The 16,310-nt window shown below is 47.3% G+C and overlaps 3 protein-coding genes across 3 annotated transcripts in view; 1 reads left to right on the plus strand and 2 right to left on the minus strand.

Moving 5' to 3' along the window:
• Window positions 1-421: 421 nt before the first annotated feature.
• On the minus strand, window positions 422-4,951 carry LOC135384870 (uncharacterized). Its single transcript, XM_064614053.1, has 2 exons — window positions 3,921-4,951; window positions 422-3,815 (listed from the first exon to the last, which is right to left on the minus strand). The coding sequence occupies exons 1-2, from the start codon at window positions 4,949-4,951 to the stop codon at window positions 422-424; spliced, it is 4,425 nt and encodes a 1,474-aa protein (XP_064470123.1).
• A 10-nt stretch (window positions 4,952-4,961) lies between these two features.
• On the minus strand, window positions 4,962-5,776 carry LOC135384872 (uncharacterized). The gene is made up of 2 exons (XM_064614054.1): window positions 5,082-5,776; window positions 4,962-4,986 (listed from the first exon to the last, which is right to left on the minus strand). Exons 1-2 carry the CDS (start codon window positions 5,774-5,776, stop codon window positions 4,962-4,964), a joined length of 720 nt encoding a protein of 239 aa, XP_064470124.1.
• A 4,207-nt stretch (window positions 5,777-9,983) lies between these two features.
• The window catches only part of LOC135383849 (uncharacterized), a 146,163-nt gene continuing 139,836 nt past the window's right edge, over window positions 9,984-16,310 (plus strand). Inside the window, exon 1 of the mRNA XM_064613150.1 lies at window positions 9,984-10,391. Coding sequence (XP_064469220.1) covers window positions 10,328-10,391 — 64 coding nt within the window. The 5' untranslated portion in view covers window positions 9,984-10,327. The remainder of the gene's footprint in view (window positions 10,392-16,310) is intronic.

Consider the following 16,310-nt stretch of genomic DNA (forward strand, 5'->3'; position numbering starts at 1 on the left):
AAGTACATCCCTTTAGCTTACCTGTGCGATAAAGGCGCTTTTTCCTGTTGCGTAGTCTATAGATACGTCTATTAAACCACGGCGAGTAATTCCTGGTGGTGATCCTGCGCTTTGGTACATACTTCTCCATTGCATGTGTTGTGGAATATCCACTCCGAGAATGAAGGAACTGTACTTGCCACTTCAAATACGTTTAATTTCAGCGACCAGCTTCAACCATGTCCGAGTATACAGAGGTACAGCAAAAACGTGTCCGCTCCTAACACGAGCGCAAGGTGGAAAAAAAAAAATATATATAGAAAAGTCCCCCAAAAGGCTCACACACACGCGCTTCTTACACGCGCTCTCAGTTGCTTCGTAGTCGTCTTACGATGCACACAAAGAAAGCTGCAACATCCTCCCCCGCGCAAAATAGAGTTAGTCAATGTCTAGTCATTTCTAACGGGTACAATAGCTGCACAGGCCGTCGAGTTATAGTTTCATTGGGTAGCCTCACTGTACAAGAGCGTACATTGCCATCTCGACCGGGATGAACTTCGTTGACTCTAGCCAGCTTCCAGATATGTCGAGGTGTCTTATGGTCGTGAAGAAGAACGACGTCCCCTTCCGAAAGCTTTGGGAAGCACTCCGTTGCGTTTGTTTGATGAGCTGACCTGAGCTCGAGGAGATACTCCTGCTTCCATCTTCTCCAAAACATGTCTGCAATTTTCTGTTTGTGTCGCCATCTTCGGATGCTTGACTGGGCTGTCGAGGATTGAACTTCATGCGAAGGTTTCTCGGGTAGTGCCGTTAAGGTCCTGCCTATTAGTAGATGAGCTGGAGTCAGCGCGGCAGGTTCGTCGGGAGTGGAATGAAGAAAGGTGAGAGGTCTGGAGTTAACAACTGCCTCTACTTCATGAAGAAGAGTTTCCATCTCTTCGAATGTGAGGCACTGTCTTCCCAGAATTCGCCGCAAGCAGCTCTTGACCGTCCGTATCAGTCGTTCCCACATTCCGCCCCACCATGCAGCCCGTTCTACGATGAACCTCCAGTTAATACGTCTTGCAGACATAAAGTCTTGTGATTCGGTGCTACGCATTATCCTCCACAAGTCTTGAATGTCCCTCGACGCCTTCTTGAAAGCAAGGGCATTGTCGCTGTATATGATAGAAGGAGTTCCCCTTCTTGATATAAATCGTCGGAACGCCATGAGGAACGCTTTCGCCGTTGTATCGGTCACTAACTCAAGATGAATCGATCTCGTCGTGGCACATGTGAAGAGGAGGATATATGACTTAGAGGAGGATTCGTAACCTTTACTAGCTTTGATGTACAACGGTCCCGCAAAGTCGACACCTGTGGTCTCAAAGGGGTGAGTCGGGTTTGTCCGAACGTCTGGCAAAGGCGCAGTTGGCGCTGTGATTCGAGTAGCACGAAACCTTACGCACACCGTGCAGTCGTGTATGATCGACTTCACAATCTGCCTGGCCTGGACTATCCACCACTTCTCTCGCAAGGTCGACAATGTCAGTTGTACCCCTCCATGTAGCGTTAGTTCATGTGCATTCCGAACAATCAGCTTGGATAGCGTGTGCTTCTTTGGTAGCAGAATGGGATGCTTGATATCTTCAGTGTTGTCCGAGCACTGTAGTCTGCCCGTAAGCCGCATCACTCTATTTTCATCGAGAAACGGATTCAGCCTCAGAAGCTTGGATGATTTGGCAATTTGCTCGTTGCGACTGAGTGCGAACGTCTCTTCGGGGTAGACTTCACGTTGCACATGTCTCACCCATAACATCTCGGACTCCGCCACTTCAGATGCCGTAAGCGCTCCTATGTTTTTTACATTAGTGCGGCAATTCCACACAAATCTTCGTATCCATGCGGTAACCCGCACAACGCGGTTGTAACTGCTGTACTTAGAAAGCTCGAATAGAGGAGAAGGCCCCTTTAAATCACCTGCAATCACTAGTGCGGCTCTCAGCTTTTCTTCCTCGACGCTCTCTAAGTCCGCATCTTCTTCACCGCAAGGCTTTGGCCAAACTGTGCGTGGATGGGCAAGCCACCCGGGTCCTTCAAACCACTGTGTGTTCTGACTTAATGACCTGACGGTGAGTCCCCTTGTTAAGGCGTCCGCTGGGTTATCGCAGCCTGGGCAATGCCTCCACTGCTGCTGACGGCTATTCGCCTGGATCTCTGCCACTCTGTTCCTCACGAAGGGTTTCCACCTCGTTGAGTCACCTCGGATCCAGCTTAGCGTAATGGTGGAGTCGGTCCAGAATGTCGTCTCAAGGTTCGACAAAGACAGCGCTTGACTCAGGAACTTGGCTATTCGCACTCCTATCAGGGCCCCCATTAGTTCCAGCCTGGGCAAAGTGATCTTCTGGAGTGGTGCCACTCGTGACTTTGAAAACAGCAGGGATACCTTTGTTTCTCCAATCTCACTCGTGCTCCGTAGGAGGGCGCATGCTCCATATGCCTGCGGACTAGCATCCGTGAAGATGTGCATTTCATAAGTGTACAAAGACCCTTCGGTTGGAAGCACACATCTTTCCACTGAGATCATATGTAGGTCGGGCAGCTCCTTAAGCCAGAGGTTCCATGTCTTCGATATCTCCTCTGGAAGTTTGGAGTCCCAATCTATCTTCGCCTTCCAGAGTTCTTGGAAAAGCATCTTCACTCGAATGGTATACGGTGACAGGTACCCCAGAGGATCGAACAGTCTGGCGGAAGCCTGCAGTATGGACCTCTTGCTGTCTTTCATGTCGGCAATGACATCCAGCAGGTGATGTGCTGAGAAGCTCAGTCTGTCACTAGATCGGTCCCACATCACCCCAAGTACCTTAGTGTGTGCAGTGTCGACGAATGATTTTCCTTCGCTAGCTCCGCCGGTGTCGGACTGCAGGAACATAGTCTGTAGCTCAGCAGAGTTAGACGCCCATTTGCTTAGTTTCATTCCTGCCCTCTGAAAGATGTCTTCCGCCTTTTGGACCAGATGTTTCCCTTCCAAAACGTTGGCTACGCCCACAAGCAGATCGTCGACATAGAAAGAATTTATTAGTGCCTGGGCCAGATCTTTGTTCGACCCCTCTACTGATCTCAGGTGATGCTGTAGAGTTGCAGTCAGCAGGAAAGGACTCGCCGATGTCCCGAAAGGCACCCTCGTCATTCTCCAACACTCCACTTCAGGCTGTGGATCGTCCAATGTTGGAGCATGGTTAAACCACAAGAAACGGAGAGCATCTCTGTCTTTCTCTCGAATGCCGATTTGCAGAAATGCATTTCGGATATCCGCTGTGATTGCTATTCTGTGTAGTCTGAAACGCAACAGGACAGGCACCAAATCGGCTCCCAACTTCGGCCCCTTCTCCAAGTGGTCATTCAGCGACGTAGCTCCAGATGCGTGTGATGAGGCGTCAAACACCACACGTATCTTCGTTGTCGTGGATTCGCTACGTACTACTGCCCTGTGAGGCATGTAGTAATGCAAACCAGTCAGGGCTGTGTCTTCGTTGGCCTTCTCGGCGTGCCCATTTTCAAGGTAGCTCCTTATAACCTCGTCATACTTCGTCAAGCAGTCATTTTGGAGTAACCGTCTCGTAAGTCCTCGCAGTCGCCGGTTGGCTTCCTCGAAGTTGTCTTCCAATTCTTCTGTACGAGGCTTCCAGGGTAGGGCCACCTCGTACCGGCCGTCCACATAACGAATGTTTCTTTGAAATTCTTCAAGCACCGCTGTGTCATGCTCGTTGTTGTTTGTCGTTACGTCTGCGATTCCAATACTTTCTAACTTCCAGAACTTCTCCAGCACATCATCTGGATCCACACAAACTCCTGTTCTTAAGACGCATATCGTCGTGGCTGCTCAAGTTTCAGCATAGCCATGTGTGACCTGTGAGGGCCCTTGAAACGTCCACCCAAACACTGTTCCAATTGCTACCAACTTGTCATCGTCTGCATGCCTCTTCACTTCTCCTGTCAAGAGCTGCCACATTTCGTCACTGCCTATTAGCAGTCCAATGCCAGCTTCACACTGAACATTGGGGAACAAGGAGTCGTCGGCTATCTGGTGTCCTTGTCGACGAAGCCTTTCGACGAACTCCTGATTAGCTGGAATTTCCGCAAGATCCTTGCAAATGAACGGAATAGTGGTTGCGCGTATGACATAGTCCACAGGACGATACTGACTCCGCAGGTGAAGTTCAACCACCTTCCCTAAGTGGGTCTTGTTAGCGGTAGACGAACTGGCAAAAGTGTTCAACCGCAACTTGCTCTCACCTACAACTTTCAGTTTCAGCTTCTGCGCAATGTCGTCACGGATGAAGGTCAGCTGACTACCTCCATCGATGATGCCACGAAGTTGGGTACACGCGGTGTCAGATGACGCCCATAGTCTGAAGGTCTGCAAAAGAACCTCGGCACGTCCCCGTTGGTCCCTGTGCTGGGTGGTGGTCATTATGTTGGTCACGGTGTCGTTGCTACTTGTCGGACCTGGTCTCTTTGAGGGATCGCAGACGACGGAAGCGTGTCTGTTTCCACAATGTTTACAGACAACGTTAACACGACAGTCCTTGGACCGGTGACCTCTTTTCGTACACCGAAAGCAGCGCATATCCTTTGACAGTTTTTTAATCTTTTCGGCGATCGATAGTCCTGCATTGCAGTCCAGTGTGCTGTGGCCAGTTGATGCACAGAACACGCACTTTGGAGTTCCTTCAACGCATGCTTGGAGAACCGCTCCGGTAGGAATAAGTTTGTTTCTTGCCCCGTTAGTATGTTGGGCCCCTGAAGCCTTCTGACTGTATTGCAGTCCAGACCGTTCTAGGCTATCTAATTCCGCTCTGATGAAGTCGAGGACCTTCGACAACTCATCTGTAGTCTCTACGCCGCAGTCATCTTGAGCAACTGGCCTGGTAGACCTATCCCTGTGCTCTGCGGTCCCGTCGTCGCTGGGGGTCCTCTTGTGTCGATGCATTCGGTGGTACTCAACCACCATCTCTGTAGGGATAGCTGAGAAAAGGATATCGACCATCATCGACGAGTAACTACTTGTTGACACTCCCAGCGCCTTGAGACCTCGCATGTTGGCTTGTAAATGGTCATACAAAGACCGTAGTCCATGTACGTCTCTCTGTGATTTCACAGCTGGTAAATCCCGTAGCCTCGCGAGATACTCCCGTTGTATAAGAGAGGTGTCTCCGAAACGCTGCGATAGTATCTCAATCGCGTCGTCGTAGGAAGACTCTGTTGATTGCAGTCCACGAAGGGAATCAGCTGCTCGTCCTTTCAACGACGTGTTTAGGTACTGGAACTTCTCTGTCTTATTCAGCCGCTGGTTTTCATGTACTGCCGTCTTGAACTGCTCCCAAAATGGTCGCCATTCTGTGAGCTCACCGGCGAAGGTCATCAACTGCAACGTAGGTAGCTTGATCCCCGCTTGGACTTGTTGGTTGATCTGTGGCATACGAGGCGACACTGGCTCCGACTGAGGAGAAGCCATGTGCCGTTCCAAAAGCTGAAAATCAGCCAGCCGTGTCCGTAGTTCCGCAGTCGCATTAGCAGTTTGCTCTTCATATCGGAATACTGCTTCGTACTCCGCGGGTAAATCCTCATCCTTTATGAAGGGCTCGATTTCTGCGTTCACCGCTTGTAGTTCCTTGTAACTTTCTTCTATGCGAGCTAGAAGTCCATTCAAAACGGTCTTACTGACACCGACGTCCTGCCGAAGATCCGTGACCTCGTTCACGAGTCGAGTAATTTGTGCACGCCGTGCTGCTCTTTTAGGCTTAAGCCGGTCCATGATCAGTCTTCGAAACGTTCAATATCTTGTACAGCCAGGCCAGTTCCCGGGTTTCGGCACCAGAAATATGTTGTGGAATATCCACTCCGAGAATGAAGGAACTGTACTTGCCACTTCAAATACGTTTAATTTCAGCGACCAGCTTCAACCATGTCCGAGTATACAGAGGTACAGCAAAAACGTGTCCGCTCCTAACACGAGCGCAAGGTGGAAAAAAAATATATATATAGAAAAGTCCCCCAAAAGGCTCACACACACGCGCTTCTTACACGCGCTCTCAGTTGCTTCGTAGTCGTCTTACGATGCACACAAAGAAAGCTGCAACAGCATGTTCGAAAAAACTCTTGAACCAGTTCCAGTTTTCATTAACAGAGCTAGAAGAACAAGTACTACTGAAGTCAGACGGCCACAGTTCAAACAGGTTGTTGATAGCAACGAAATCTGCACTCTTATAGTCTCTGATTATCTTACATACAGTTGCTCGCTTAATGTAGGATGCGCTAAGCATGAAATGAATTACCTTATGATCGCTAAGTGGGGGCAAGTACGTCATTGAGGATATAAGGTGAGGCTTGGTTGTAAGCAGGGAGTCGAACCGAAATGTTTAGTGGTCCGGTTCGGGTTTAGGTTTGGCGATAAGGGTTCGGTTCTGGTTCAGCTCCAGAAGGCAATTATAATGGTCCAAACCGGTTCTTTCCAAACGGTTCGGTTCCAGAACCGGTTCAGGGACGACGGGTACGAATGAAGCACAACAGGTAGGTTAAAACAAGCTTCCGTGTGTATGTTGCAATGCTTGATGTGGGCTGGAAGGTGTCAGTGGTCGTTCAGGATTTTGAAAGAGTTTGTGCGACATGAAAGACAAGATTAGTAGCGGTTACAAGAGGAGCATAGCCATGAATTACTGGTTTGGGTTGACTTTCCCCGCACGTAGCTCAGGTCTCGTGGGTTAACTCACACACCGGGTTGTTCGCAGAATCTCATCAGGAATAACAGTCACACAAGCCTGCGACCTAAATCATTTAAGTAATTGAAATTATTCGTTACCAGTCAGTCAGTCAGTCCACTGGGGATTTTTAGATACTGTGTCAGTATGGTCGTTTTTGCTTTTTTTTAAATTTTAAATCCACAAAGATCGCCAGCTTGGCATGTTCTTTTCACTGTGACCAGCATGAGTGTGACCAGTGCTTTACTTTCTAGTACCCTAGGCACGCAGCAAACTTAATGAATTAAACGGAATGACAGTAACTTCACCTCCTGACGAACCATCGTCCCGAATGACAACGTTTTTTCAACACGCCCCTGTTTTCAACAAGCCAGGAGAGAACGACGCCACGCAAGATAATGGTTGGTGAGGAGGTGAACTTACCGGTACTCCGTTTCATTAACTTTGCAGTGTGGCTAGCGTATAAGGGGCTTATGTAAGTTCACACACGCACACGTTGGGAATTATGCTGCAGTGTTGTGCACAAGAATACGTGCTAGAGCTGAGCTCAGGTAGTTTGCTTTCGCAATGCATTACGTACAAGAGAACAGAAGAAGAACAACGAAGGAAAGAATATTTGAAAGACCGAAGGTCACACAGTCGACGACATACGTCGGATAGTCCACGTATTCGCATTTATATACAGGATGCCTGCGAGGAGATACGGTAGAGATGATCTCGAAGACATAGCGCTGTCGAAGAAAACCTGACAGGTTTCTGTTACAAACGGACTGATCTTGAAATGCAGCAACTGTTTCTGACACAAACGTCATAGGAGAGTGTCAGTCTCCCATTGACCGTGCTATGTACCAGCGATCATTTCTGCGGCTAGGGTGGACACCCTGTGCATAGCTGACTTTGATTAGCATACTATTGTAATATACGCCACTTATTGACTACTACCCAAAACTGTCCCTATGTCCTGTTGATCCCTAATTCTTATATATAGTCATGTCTTCGACGTTAGTGGCCCTGGCAGTTTTAAGTTACTATCTGTTGCTATTTCGTGACTCGAGAAGATCCAAGTCATTGTTGCAGGGCACGACTTTTTCGGCAAGCAAGAGAATGTCTACGAAGCTAATAAATGAAGAAAAAATACGAAAAATAGTCTTTGTGTTCATGCACAACATCCAAAGTTTGGAACTTAATTCGTGTGAACCGTTATTTGAACCGAAAACCGGTATTTTTTTTACCGGTTTAGTTTCGGTTCAGCGCCAAGATGGCATAGACTCTTTCGGTTCGGTTCAGTTCCGGTTCGGCCAAAAGTAACAGTTAATAACGGTTTTTGGTTCGGGTTCGGGTTCGGTTCGACTCTCTGGTTGTAAGTACCAAATCCAACGTTGAAGATGTAGTAGCGGTTACTCTGGTAGGTAGTTGTACGAGTTGGGTCAAGTTAAAATCATGGCACAAATCAACGAATTCTTCGCATTCAGAGGAGTGCGAAGCAGCGCTAGGGGTTTCATCGTCCCAAACGATATTGGGAAAATTGAAATCTCCGAGCAAAAGTAACAGCATTTAACCGGTTACCGAAACTTTCTTAACGGTTCAGTTCCGGTTGAGCTCCAAGATGGCGATAGTAGTTTCGGTTCGGTTCTGGTTCTGGTTCGGCGAAAAATAACGGTTAATAACTGCTTTCGATTTAGGTTCTATTCTTTGGCTGCGAGTAATCCTAGTGCGCAAGAGAGCTTTCAATCTCGCGAGTCAGAAAAGCCTCTTTCCTTTGGCTGAAGGTCTGTCACTTCTTTTCCTTCTTTTCTTTATGCGGTTGTGTTTGGCACCCCGCGTTCCGCGTCTCACACAGGGGTGTCGACCGGTCGCCTTGCTCCTGCGCTGTAGAAGACGATTCTCAACAGCCAATGAAAGTGGTCCGACGAACTGACGTCACAACACGCCAGAAAGGGCTGGGAAAATTCGCAGCCGCTGCGTTCATTCTTGTAAATTAATGTGCTCAGGAAACATGCGCTTCCCAACGGAAATAATTTGCGCAACAGTTCCTGAAGGTATAGTATGTTCACATCACACGGTAAAAATACATCTTTGAGGTGCCCCCATGCTCCTTTAAGCAAGGAAGCACCCCATGACATCATCATTCATCATTTAAATGTTGAACATCGTTCTTGCTAAGCACATTGCGCAGACATGTGATCCAGCATGAAGCCTCATATTTTCACAATTATAATTTCACATGTTCACTGAGACCATTAGTCGAAACAACCAATATCTCAACAAACAAACAAAGAAGAAAAAAAGAAAGAAGGACATTAAGCAACTCTTCACATGGTCTTACATACAAGCGGCAACCGCCGCTACGACTGTTCCTCCGAGGCACGTGACGCCAACGGCACATCCAACGTGACTGTCTGAGATGACCAATCTGCATCCCGCGACTTTTTCTCGTTCCTACGCTTCATCTCGCGCCAAGAGAGAGAAACACCTGCGGTGCGTGCTGGGTTTTCGGCGATGCGACGTACGTACAGGACAGGATTGTCTGGAAAGTGGAGAACAACTTGTTGCTGTACAAGCAGTTCAAATCCTTGCATGACACGCATCATTTCTACAGTTCCCCGTCTTCTATGTAACGTTTCCTTCGAGGTCTTCCTTCCCCGCATGTATCGACGAATGACGCCCCTGCTCTCTTTCATCACAACTTAGGAGATGCAAAAAACACTTCCAACCAACCTTCCCACGCCCATTGGCAACTTCCCTTCAAGTCAGATTCGCTGTGACTCATCCTACGCGCTTGTCATCCTTTCTCGTTTCACGAGTCCTCTCCGGTTGCAAGCTTCACAATCACATCCATGGTTCCGACGTTCGCGAACAAAAGCACATGAAAAGAAGGGAAGAGAATCAGACCTCCTGACATTTCCCCAGCGCTGTTGGAGGCTTTCCGCCTGATTATTTTTCCTAAAGTAAAGTACGCGTGAGCTACATTTCCATCGCACATTCTTCTTTTTTGGGAACTAAATTTTAAAGGCGTGTATATCGAAACGCAGCAGAACAAATGAGCAACGCTCGGATGGTTGCGTTCGGGAAACGGAAGCATCCTGGGTCGTTAAATATGCGCCACACGGCGAACATTAGTCTTGCCGGTTTCGGCCGAGCGGTGGCGCCACAGGCTCTGGCGTCACGCCTTTGCCGGCCGCGCTAGCCGACCCGAGCGCTGCAAGCGCATGGTGGATCTATCCCAAACTTCGTCTCGAGCTTGAGTCTTTCAAGTGCACGGCCACGGCGCACTAGGCTCTGCCGCCACGATGGGATGTCAGCGTGGCGCAGGCGTGGTTATATGGCAAGTGTTGGTGTTAACTCAACGCCAGCTTCCTTAACGTCACATGTTGATTCTCCGCTAGCACCATATTAATGAAGGGAACCCTCGTAAATATTTCGCGTGTTTTAGACCAAGAGTAAAATGTGACATGTCCGATTGGAACTGTCGTCAACATCCTTGAAGAAGAGTGTAGCGGTGCTGAAGCCGAAGCCTGTCGTTGCGTACGCTTGTCGTAGGATACTCTGTGCGCGTCAATAAGCGGCTTATGTAGGTGGCTGTCTACTGCGGGCCAGCTTTCTGGATTATGTTATTCTACGCAGCGTTTTGGTGGATGGTCTTCCTCGCCGTCGGGTGTCTTCCTCTTCACAGTAAGTTTATCCTTCTTTCTTAGCGGCACGAAAGCAGTTAAAAGGAACGAGGAGATGAAATTCAACAACGTTATCAACATAACTGTGTGCCAAATCGATACCCAACTGAGTGAGGTGAGGTGCAGGGGAAAAAAAGGAGGTGTTTGCCCCAACAACCGAGGGGGCTACTCCGGACTGCTTAGAAGTAGGAATGAGAATGGAATGATGGGCTAGTTGGAAACATTCTTATGGAAGGAGGAAAACTACGACACAGGACTACAGGAAATTATTAACTCTAACAAGTGACCAGTCAGTTGTTGGAGGTAGTCGTCTCGTGTTGCCCTCTGTCGTAGCTTTCTTTCTGTCATAGGAATGTTTAAAGTAATGAATGTGTCCCTGATCCATGTTTGTGTACGAATGTCCTGCTGTGAAAGAGGGAAGGGAATATGTCTAAGGAGCCGCGATGGTCATAAAAAATTTCAGCAAGGTTCCGGTTGCTCAGCTCTGCCTGCCATGCTCCTAACAGCTTGTTCAGGTCACTTGGGTGGTGTTCAAGTCGTTGAAATGTAGCTCGCAGATCACTTCGATGCAGAGTGTATCGGAAGCAACTGAATTGCGGAGTTGGGACGATGACGAACAATGTTGACGATGAGAACAAGTTGGAAAGAAAGGCATAGGCATCATCACATTGTGATGTCCTGCGATGTGATAGTTCCACACGTACTCTCCTAGCCCCCACAAAACATATGTGTGGTTTGGAGCGTGTCGGCCACATTATTATCGTTGCAACCTCCCACTACATCATTATTACTTATTCGTTGTTGGTGGTGCAACCTCGCGCTAGGTTTTACGAATGTGGGTGAGCTACATGCATTCGTACGTACACAAATCTTTGCAGTGATACGCGGTGCGGTGCTGGCTAAGATACTTTCAAAACCTACTGCTTCTCGAGGCCATGTCAGTGCCTTAATCGCGAGGAAGTACCGCTGCACGGTTCTTTCGTGCGTAGTCGTAAAATGAAGCCACGGTGCATAACTAGCTTTCGAAAACGACGTCCTTCATCTTTCACATTCCTTTATCTTATGATACTTCCTGCGCACGTTTAGCGAATGTCGTAACGACGTAGAGCACGATGTACTTACGGGAGCAAACTGAAAGCAGTGTGTGAGCAGGCATTGCCAAGACGAGGCAATTGGGATGTCTTCAAATGCGTGGTGAACACGTGTGCCGATCGACGTTCTTTCTCGCTATCGAATTAAAAAGGAAAGAGGGAAAGCCGTTTCGGCTCCGCGAATATTGTAATGACGTTACGTTTCTCACCGAGCCACCGTTGCTGTCGCGACTTCGGTTTTCAACCTGCCGTTAGAATCAACAGGAAATGCTTTTACTTAATGGTTTTACAATTCGACGCATTACGTATTCATTTAACTATGTGAGCCTAGACATATTATGTTACGTAAACGTTTCTGTCAGCGGAGTGCATCGGCGAATATTGGTTCCAGCGTCTGTGTTTCGGTTATTTTTGTTTCCATTAAATTTTCGTGTACGGCATGAATGGGGAGTATTGACACAAGTCAGAGTTGCTGCACTACACGGCTACACTCACGCTAACTGCGACGGGGTCAAACGTATGATGTGTTTCAAGCTAGGCTCCGTTTTCAGACGTGGATGTTGCAAGAAGAGAGCAGTGAGATAAGAAAAGGAAACATTCATTATATCACCATGTGTCTAAAATTGATATAGACGCTCAGAGCAAAGAGGGAGATAGATAGACAGATAGAGAGAGAGGAAGAGAGAGAGAGAGACAAAATGGGGGAAAAGTCGACGGACGCGCCGCTGCAGGCAGCTGTTCCAGAACAGAAAACTGTGTTCGCGTGTAAAAGCTTGCGGTATATTTGCGCTGATGTATAAGATTTGGCGCATTTTTATTGCCTTACCCACGACAGTACGCGATATTTATCTAGGTTCGAGACACTCGATCCATGTTCTGCTCTTCTCAGCACTCGATTAGCGGTAATACCGAAGCGCTGCGGTCTTACTATGAAACTACAACTGTGTGCAAAGTAAGACAGAGGCAAAAGCATAGTCGGTGCAACCGTAGTTGATGTGCACCAATTTGGAGCAGGCGATGCCAGCACAAATGGAAATGAATACCGCATCTTGAAAGTATTACTAGAAGGAAAACATGGGTATTTACTGATGACGACGATTTGAGTTTTATTGGCGCAGAAGCCACTCGACCTATAGTCATTGTAGCTTAAACTAACGTCCATCTTTTGCATTGAGAGCGACGCAGACAGACCGATCACTGCATTCGGGCAGTATTTGTACCACTCCTTGTGGCTATGTGGAGCTGCACGGAGTCTACTACTCTGCAACATTGACAGGAAGTTAATCTTCTGCGTACCGCCATCACTTTCCCGGCAAGCTGCACCTCTCCCAGGTAAGTTGCGCCTGAATGCCCCGTACAGCTTTTGACATTTATGTAAGCTTTGGAAAGCCGACTTCCCTTAAAGGGGCATTAAACAGCTCGACGTACATTCTCCAATTATTATGATCCATGAAAGAACGTGGTCCACCGTATACAAACATGAAATTCATTTACTCCTAGCGAGCGCCTTTACCATGAAACAATGCCATTATTCATCCTTGGAACGGGATAGCGTCACCATGTTCCAACGTATAGCAACGCCGCATTCCAGGCGCTGGAGATAAGGGAGATTTCGCTCTCCTAGCCAATGACGGACCCCACAGAGACATGCTGCAGCTTGCGATCGCGAAGGAACTGGTTGCGGGAACGTCGCGGTGACCTCTCGGAGTAATACAGCACTGAAAACATAGTGCGCACATGAAATGGAACATTGCGGGTTTTTGGCACCGTTTGATCTGGCTACCTTGGGATTGACAAATGGAGAGATGTTTAGGATTGACCTCACTTCCCGATATTACAACAAAATCAATGTATAATCATCCCGCGTTTGATTGGTTGATGGTGGATTGGTTGATGGTGCGCAACGTGAAGGTGACGTGTGGCTACTGCAGCAGTTATTCTATTATGGCTATTGTCGCCAGGGCATAGTAGAGCGGAGCATGAGCGTGAAAGAGTGCAGTGAATATTCGGTCGGTTTGGAGCCATTATTTACTTCTTTTGCGACAACAATTTTTGGAAAATGTTCTCCGCCGGCAACATATCACAATGCATTAAAAAAAGTGCACATTGTATACCTGTTTATTGCCCCTTTAAGTAGAGTGAGTGCGACGTACAGCGAGTAGAAGACGCTGCTCCCCTCGTATGTTCCCCTGTTCTAAAACGTAGGAGCTCCCTTTCGAAAGCTTTGTTCCTTTTTCGCGCGGAAGAGCAGGAACCCGTGACAATGCTGACATCAGCTGTTCGGCTGGCGAGGCGCATTTCTGTGGTAACCTGTGGAGAATAGTTCATAGCTGGGTCCTTCTCTCACCATCAGCTCGAGCGATGCTGTGTTACCATTATCGAGAACATCACGTGAAGCTGCAAACGCGACGCGGACTGTAAGGCGGTCGTCGCTATAGAGGTAGTCAGATTTGTCACGTGACTTCATGCCCCAGGTGGTATCGACTTTACATTGCACCAAAAATCAGACATCGTGTACCACAGTTGCTTTGCTTTTGATGTTGTGATTGAAAAGAGCAACGCTAATCGCTATTTATTTTTGGTAACTGCCAACGTTTAGCTATTTCATTAACGTAGACCCTACGAGGACTGCGCAGTGCGTGCGTGGGCTTCGGCGTTGCAATATTAATGCTTGCTACGGACAGAATGAATTAACGCCGAACAGTCCCTCGAAAGGTCACTCCTGTCCATCTACGAACACTGCGCTTAGGAATACCAGAGGCTGCCGCTGTTTCTTTTTCTTCTTCTTTTTTATATATGGGTATGCGGAGAAAAGTTAACATTTAGGAAACCCAATACTGATAGAGCTGAATCGGCACACATGCTGGAGCGAAACCTCTTTCTTTTACTCTTAGTGCTATATCGTTGGAGGGCTCCTAACGTGCCTCCTGCTGCAGTTATAAGCACCGTACCAGTATTCTCGGTTGAAGGCAACCATAATCGCTAGGAAGTACAGGGAAAGGCCCTAGGTAATATTTAGAGTGGAATTTGTTCTGCTGCTGAGCGCAGTGGTTATTACTGGCGCTGCCGTTGTAAATGGGGCGGCAAGGGCAACTTGTCGAAGCAACTTATATCAAGCACAATCGACACGAGACAGGTTCGAGCCTAGAATGTTGCATTTACCAAAGAGACTATCTGTTCGGAACAGTACTTGCGAAGCCGCGTTGAAATATTCGATAACACTTGTTTCATGTGCACTATATGCATTTGTCGCTATACCCATTCTTTGTTGCAACTTGCGTGTTGCAACTTGTAACATGTAAAGCTCTCGTAAAGGCACTTCAGCAAAACTCTTCCCCGGAAATAATGAATATCATGTTTCACGCAAGGATCCATTGCCTTAATGGAGTAATCACAGTATATGGGAAAGCACTTGTGTGGTATATCACACTCATTTCAGCAGGATAATTTTTGTATGTGTACATAACCTCCACACGGTTACATTTTTTTCTCTGTGCACTTTTTCAACGCTTGTGGAAAAGTTCACGCGGGGGAACGTCTGTCACGCTTGTGCGCCACCTGTGAACTAACGTGACTGAAATTGGAGGAATAGACAGCACTACCCATAAAATTTGTATGCTGGACGATATGAAACATGGATCTGAGTTGTAGATTCCGAAGCGAAAGTCTCTCGAAGTGTCAACAGCTTTATAACAGGTTACATTTTAGCGAGTTACGTTTTAGTGAAAAAGAGTCTCGTTTTAGCGAATACCGTTTTAGAGACTGCGTGGCACGGTTTAGGGAATGCCGTTTTAGAGAAAACAGATTTCGGTTTTTGTCTCGTCCAGTTATGTGATGTCGACGAAGAAGTTGTGGTTACTGGTTCGTGTAGTTCGAGCAAAGACAAGGGTTTTCTTGCAACCATCACTCCAGCAAGCACACATTTCTTACAATGTTTTATTACACATGATACATTGTAATGACTAACAATACACGAGACACCTATTTTAAGTGATGAGCGACAGCTCGTAAGTAGTCAGCAGAGCTCATTTCTTGACGTCTGTCAAACAGTCGCCGTAGCGCTTCTTCCCTTCTCTTCGTGGCTAACCGCCGAGTCGGTAGTAGGGATCCCCGCAGCAGGGACTCCACTAGGATTTCTGTTTCTCGCTCTTCTGTTTTTACAGCCTCAATGAACCCGTATAATCCAGGATGGGCCACTCCCACGAGGCTGTTGAATCCCCGGTGCCATGCCTCAACATGGTTCGTACCTGTACCTGTTCGTGGCTGTCCAGCGTTCATAAGCGGGTCTACTGTCCACACCTTATGCATTCCATAATAGAGTTCTCCGATTCTAGTTCCCGTCAAATAATTTTGAAATGTCATCCTCTCCGTGAAAATACAAGGCTTGTCATCTATTTTTTTAAACACATCACAGAGCGTTGTGTTACAAATGAAAGAAAATCAATGATGACGATAAAATAGCAAGGACATTATTTACTGTATATAGCTCACAGTATAAAAAAAGACCCTAAATTAGCATCCTAAATTAATTAGGATGCAGTCATATACATACGTTGATGATTGGTAAGAGCGAAACCGAAACAGAAATCGCGTTGTATTTCGCTAAAACGGTACTCTCTAAAACGGCTTTCGCTGAAACGTAACCTGTCGCCATCTTCTCTAAAACGATATTCTCTAAAACGAGGCTCTCTAAAACGGGATCTCTAAATCGAGGTTCGCTAAAACGAGGTTCTCTAAAACGAACGGCTCCCATATATTTTGCGAAAGGACTTCCTTTTTCATCTGAATAGGTGTTTTAATGTCCACATGGTTATCGACATCTGGACACC

Source organism: Ornithodoros turicata, chromosome 2 (genome assembly GCF_037126465.1).
Source record: "Ornithodoros turicata isolate Travis chromosome 2, ASM3712646v1, whole genome shotgun sequence".
In the NCBI taxonomy this organism is placed as follows: Eukaryota; Metazoa; Arthropoda; class Arachnida; order Ixodida; family Argasidae; genus Ornithodoros; species Ornithodoros turicata.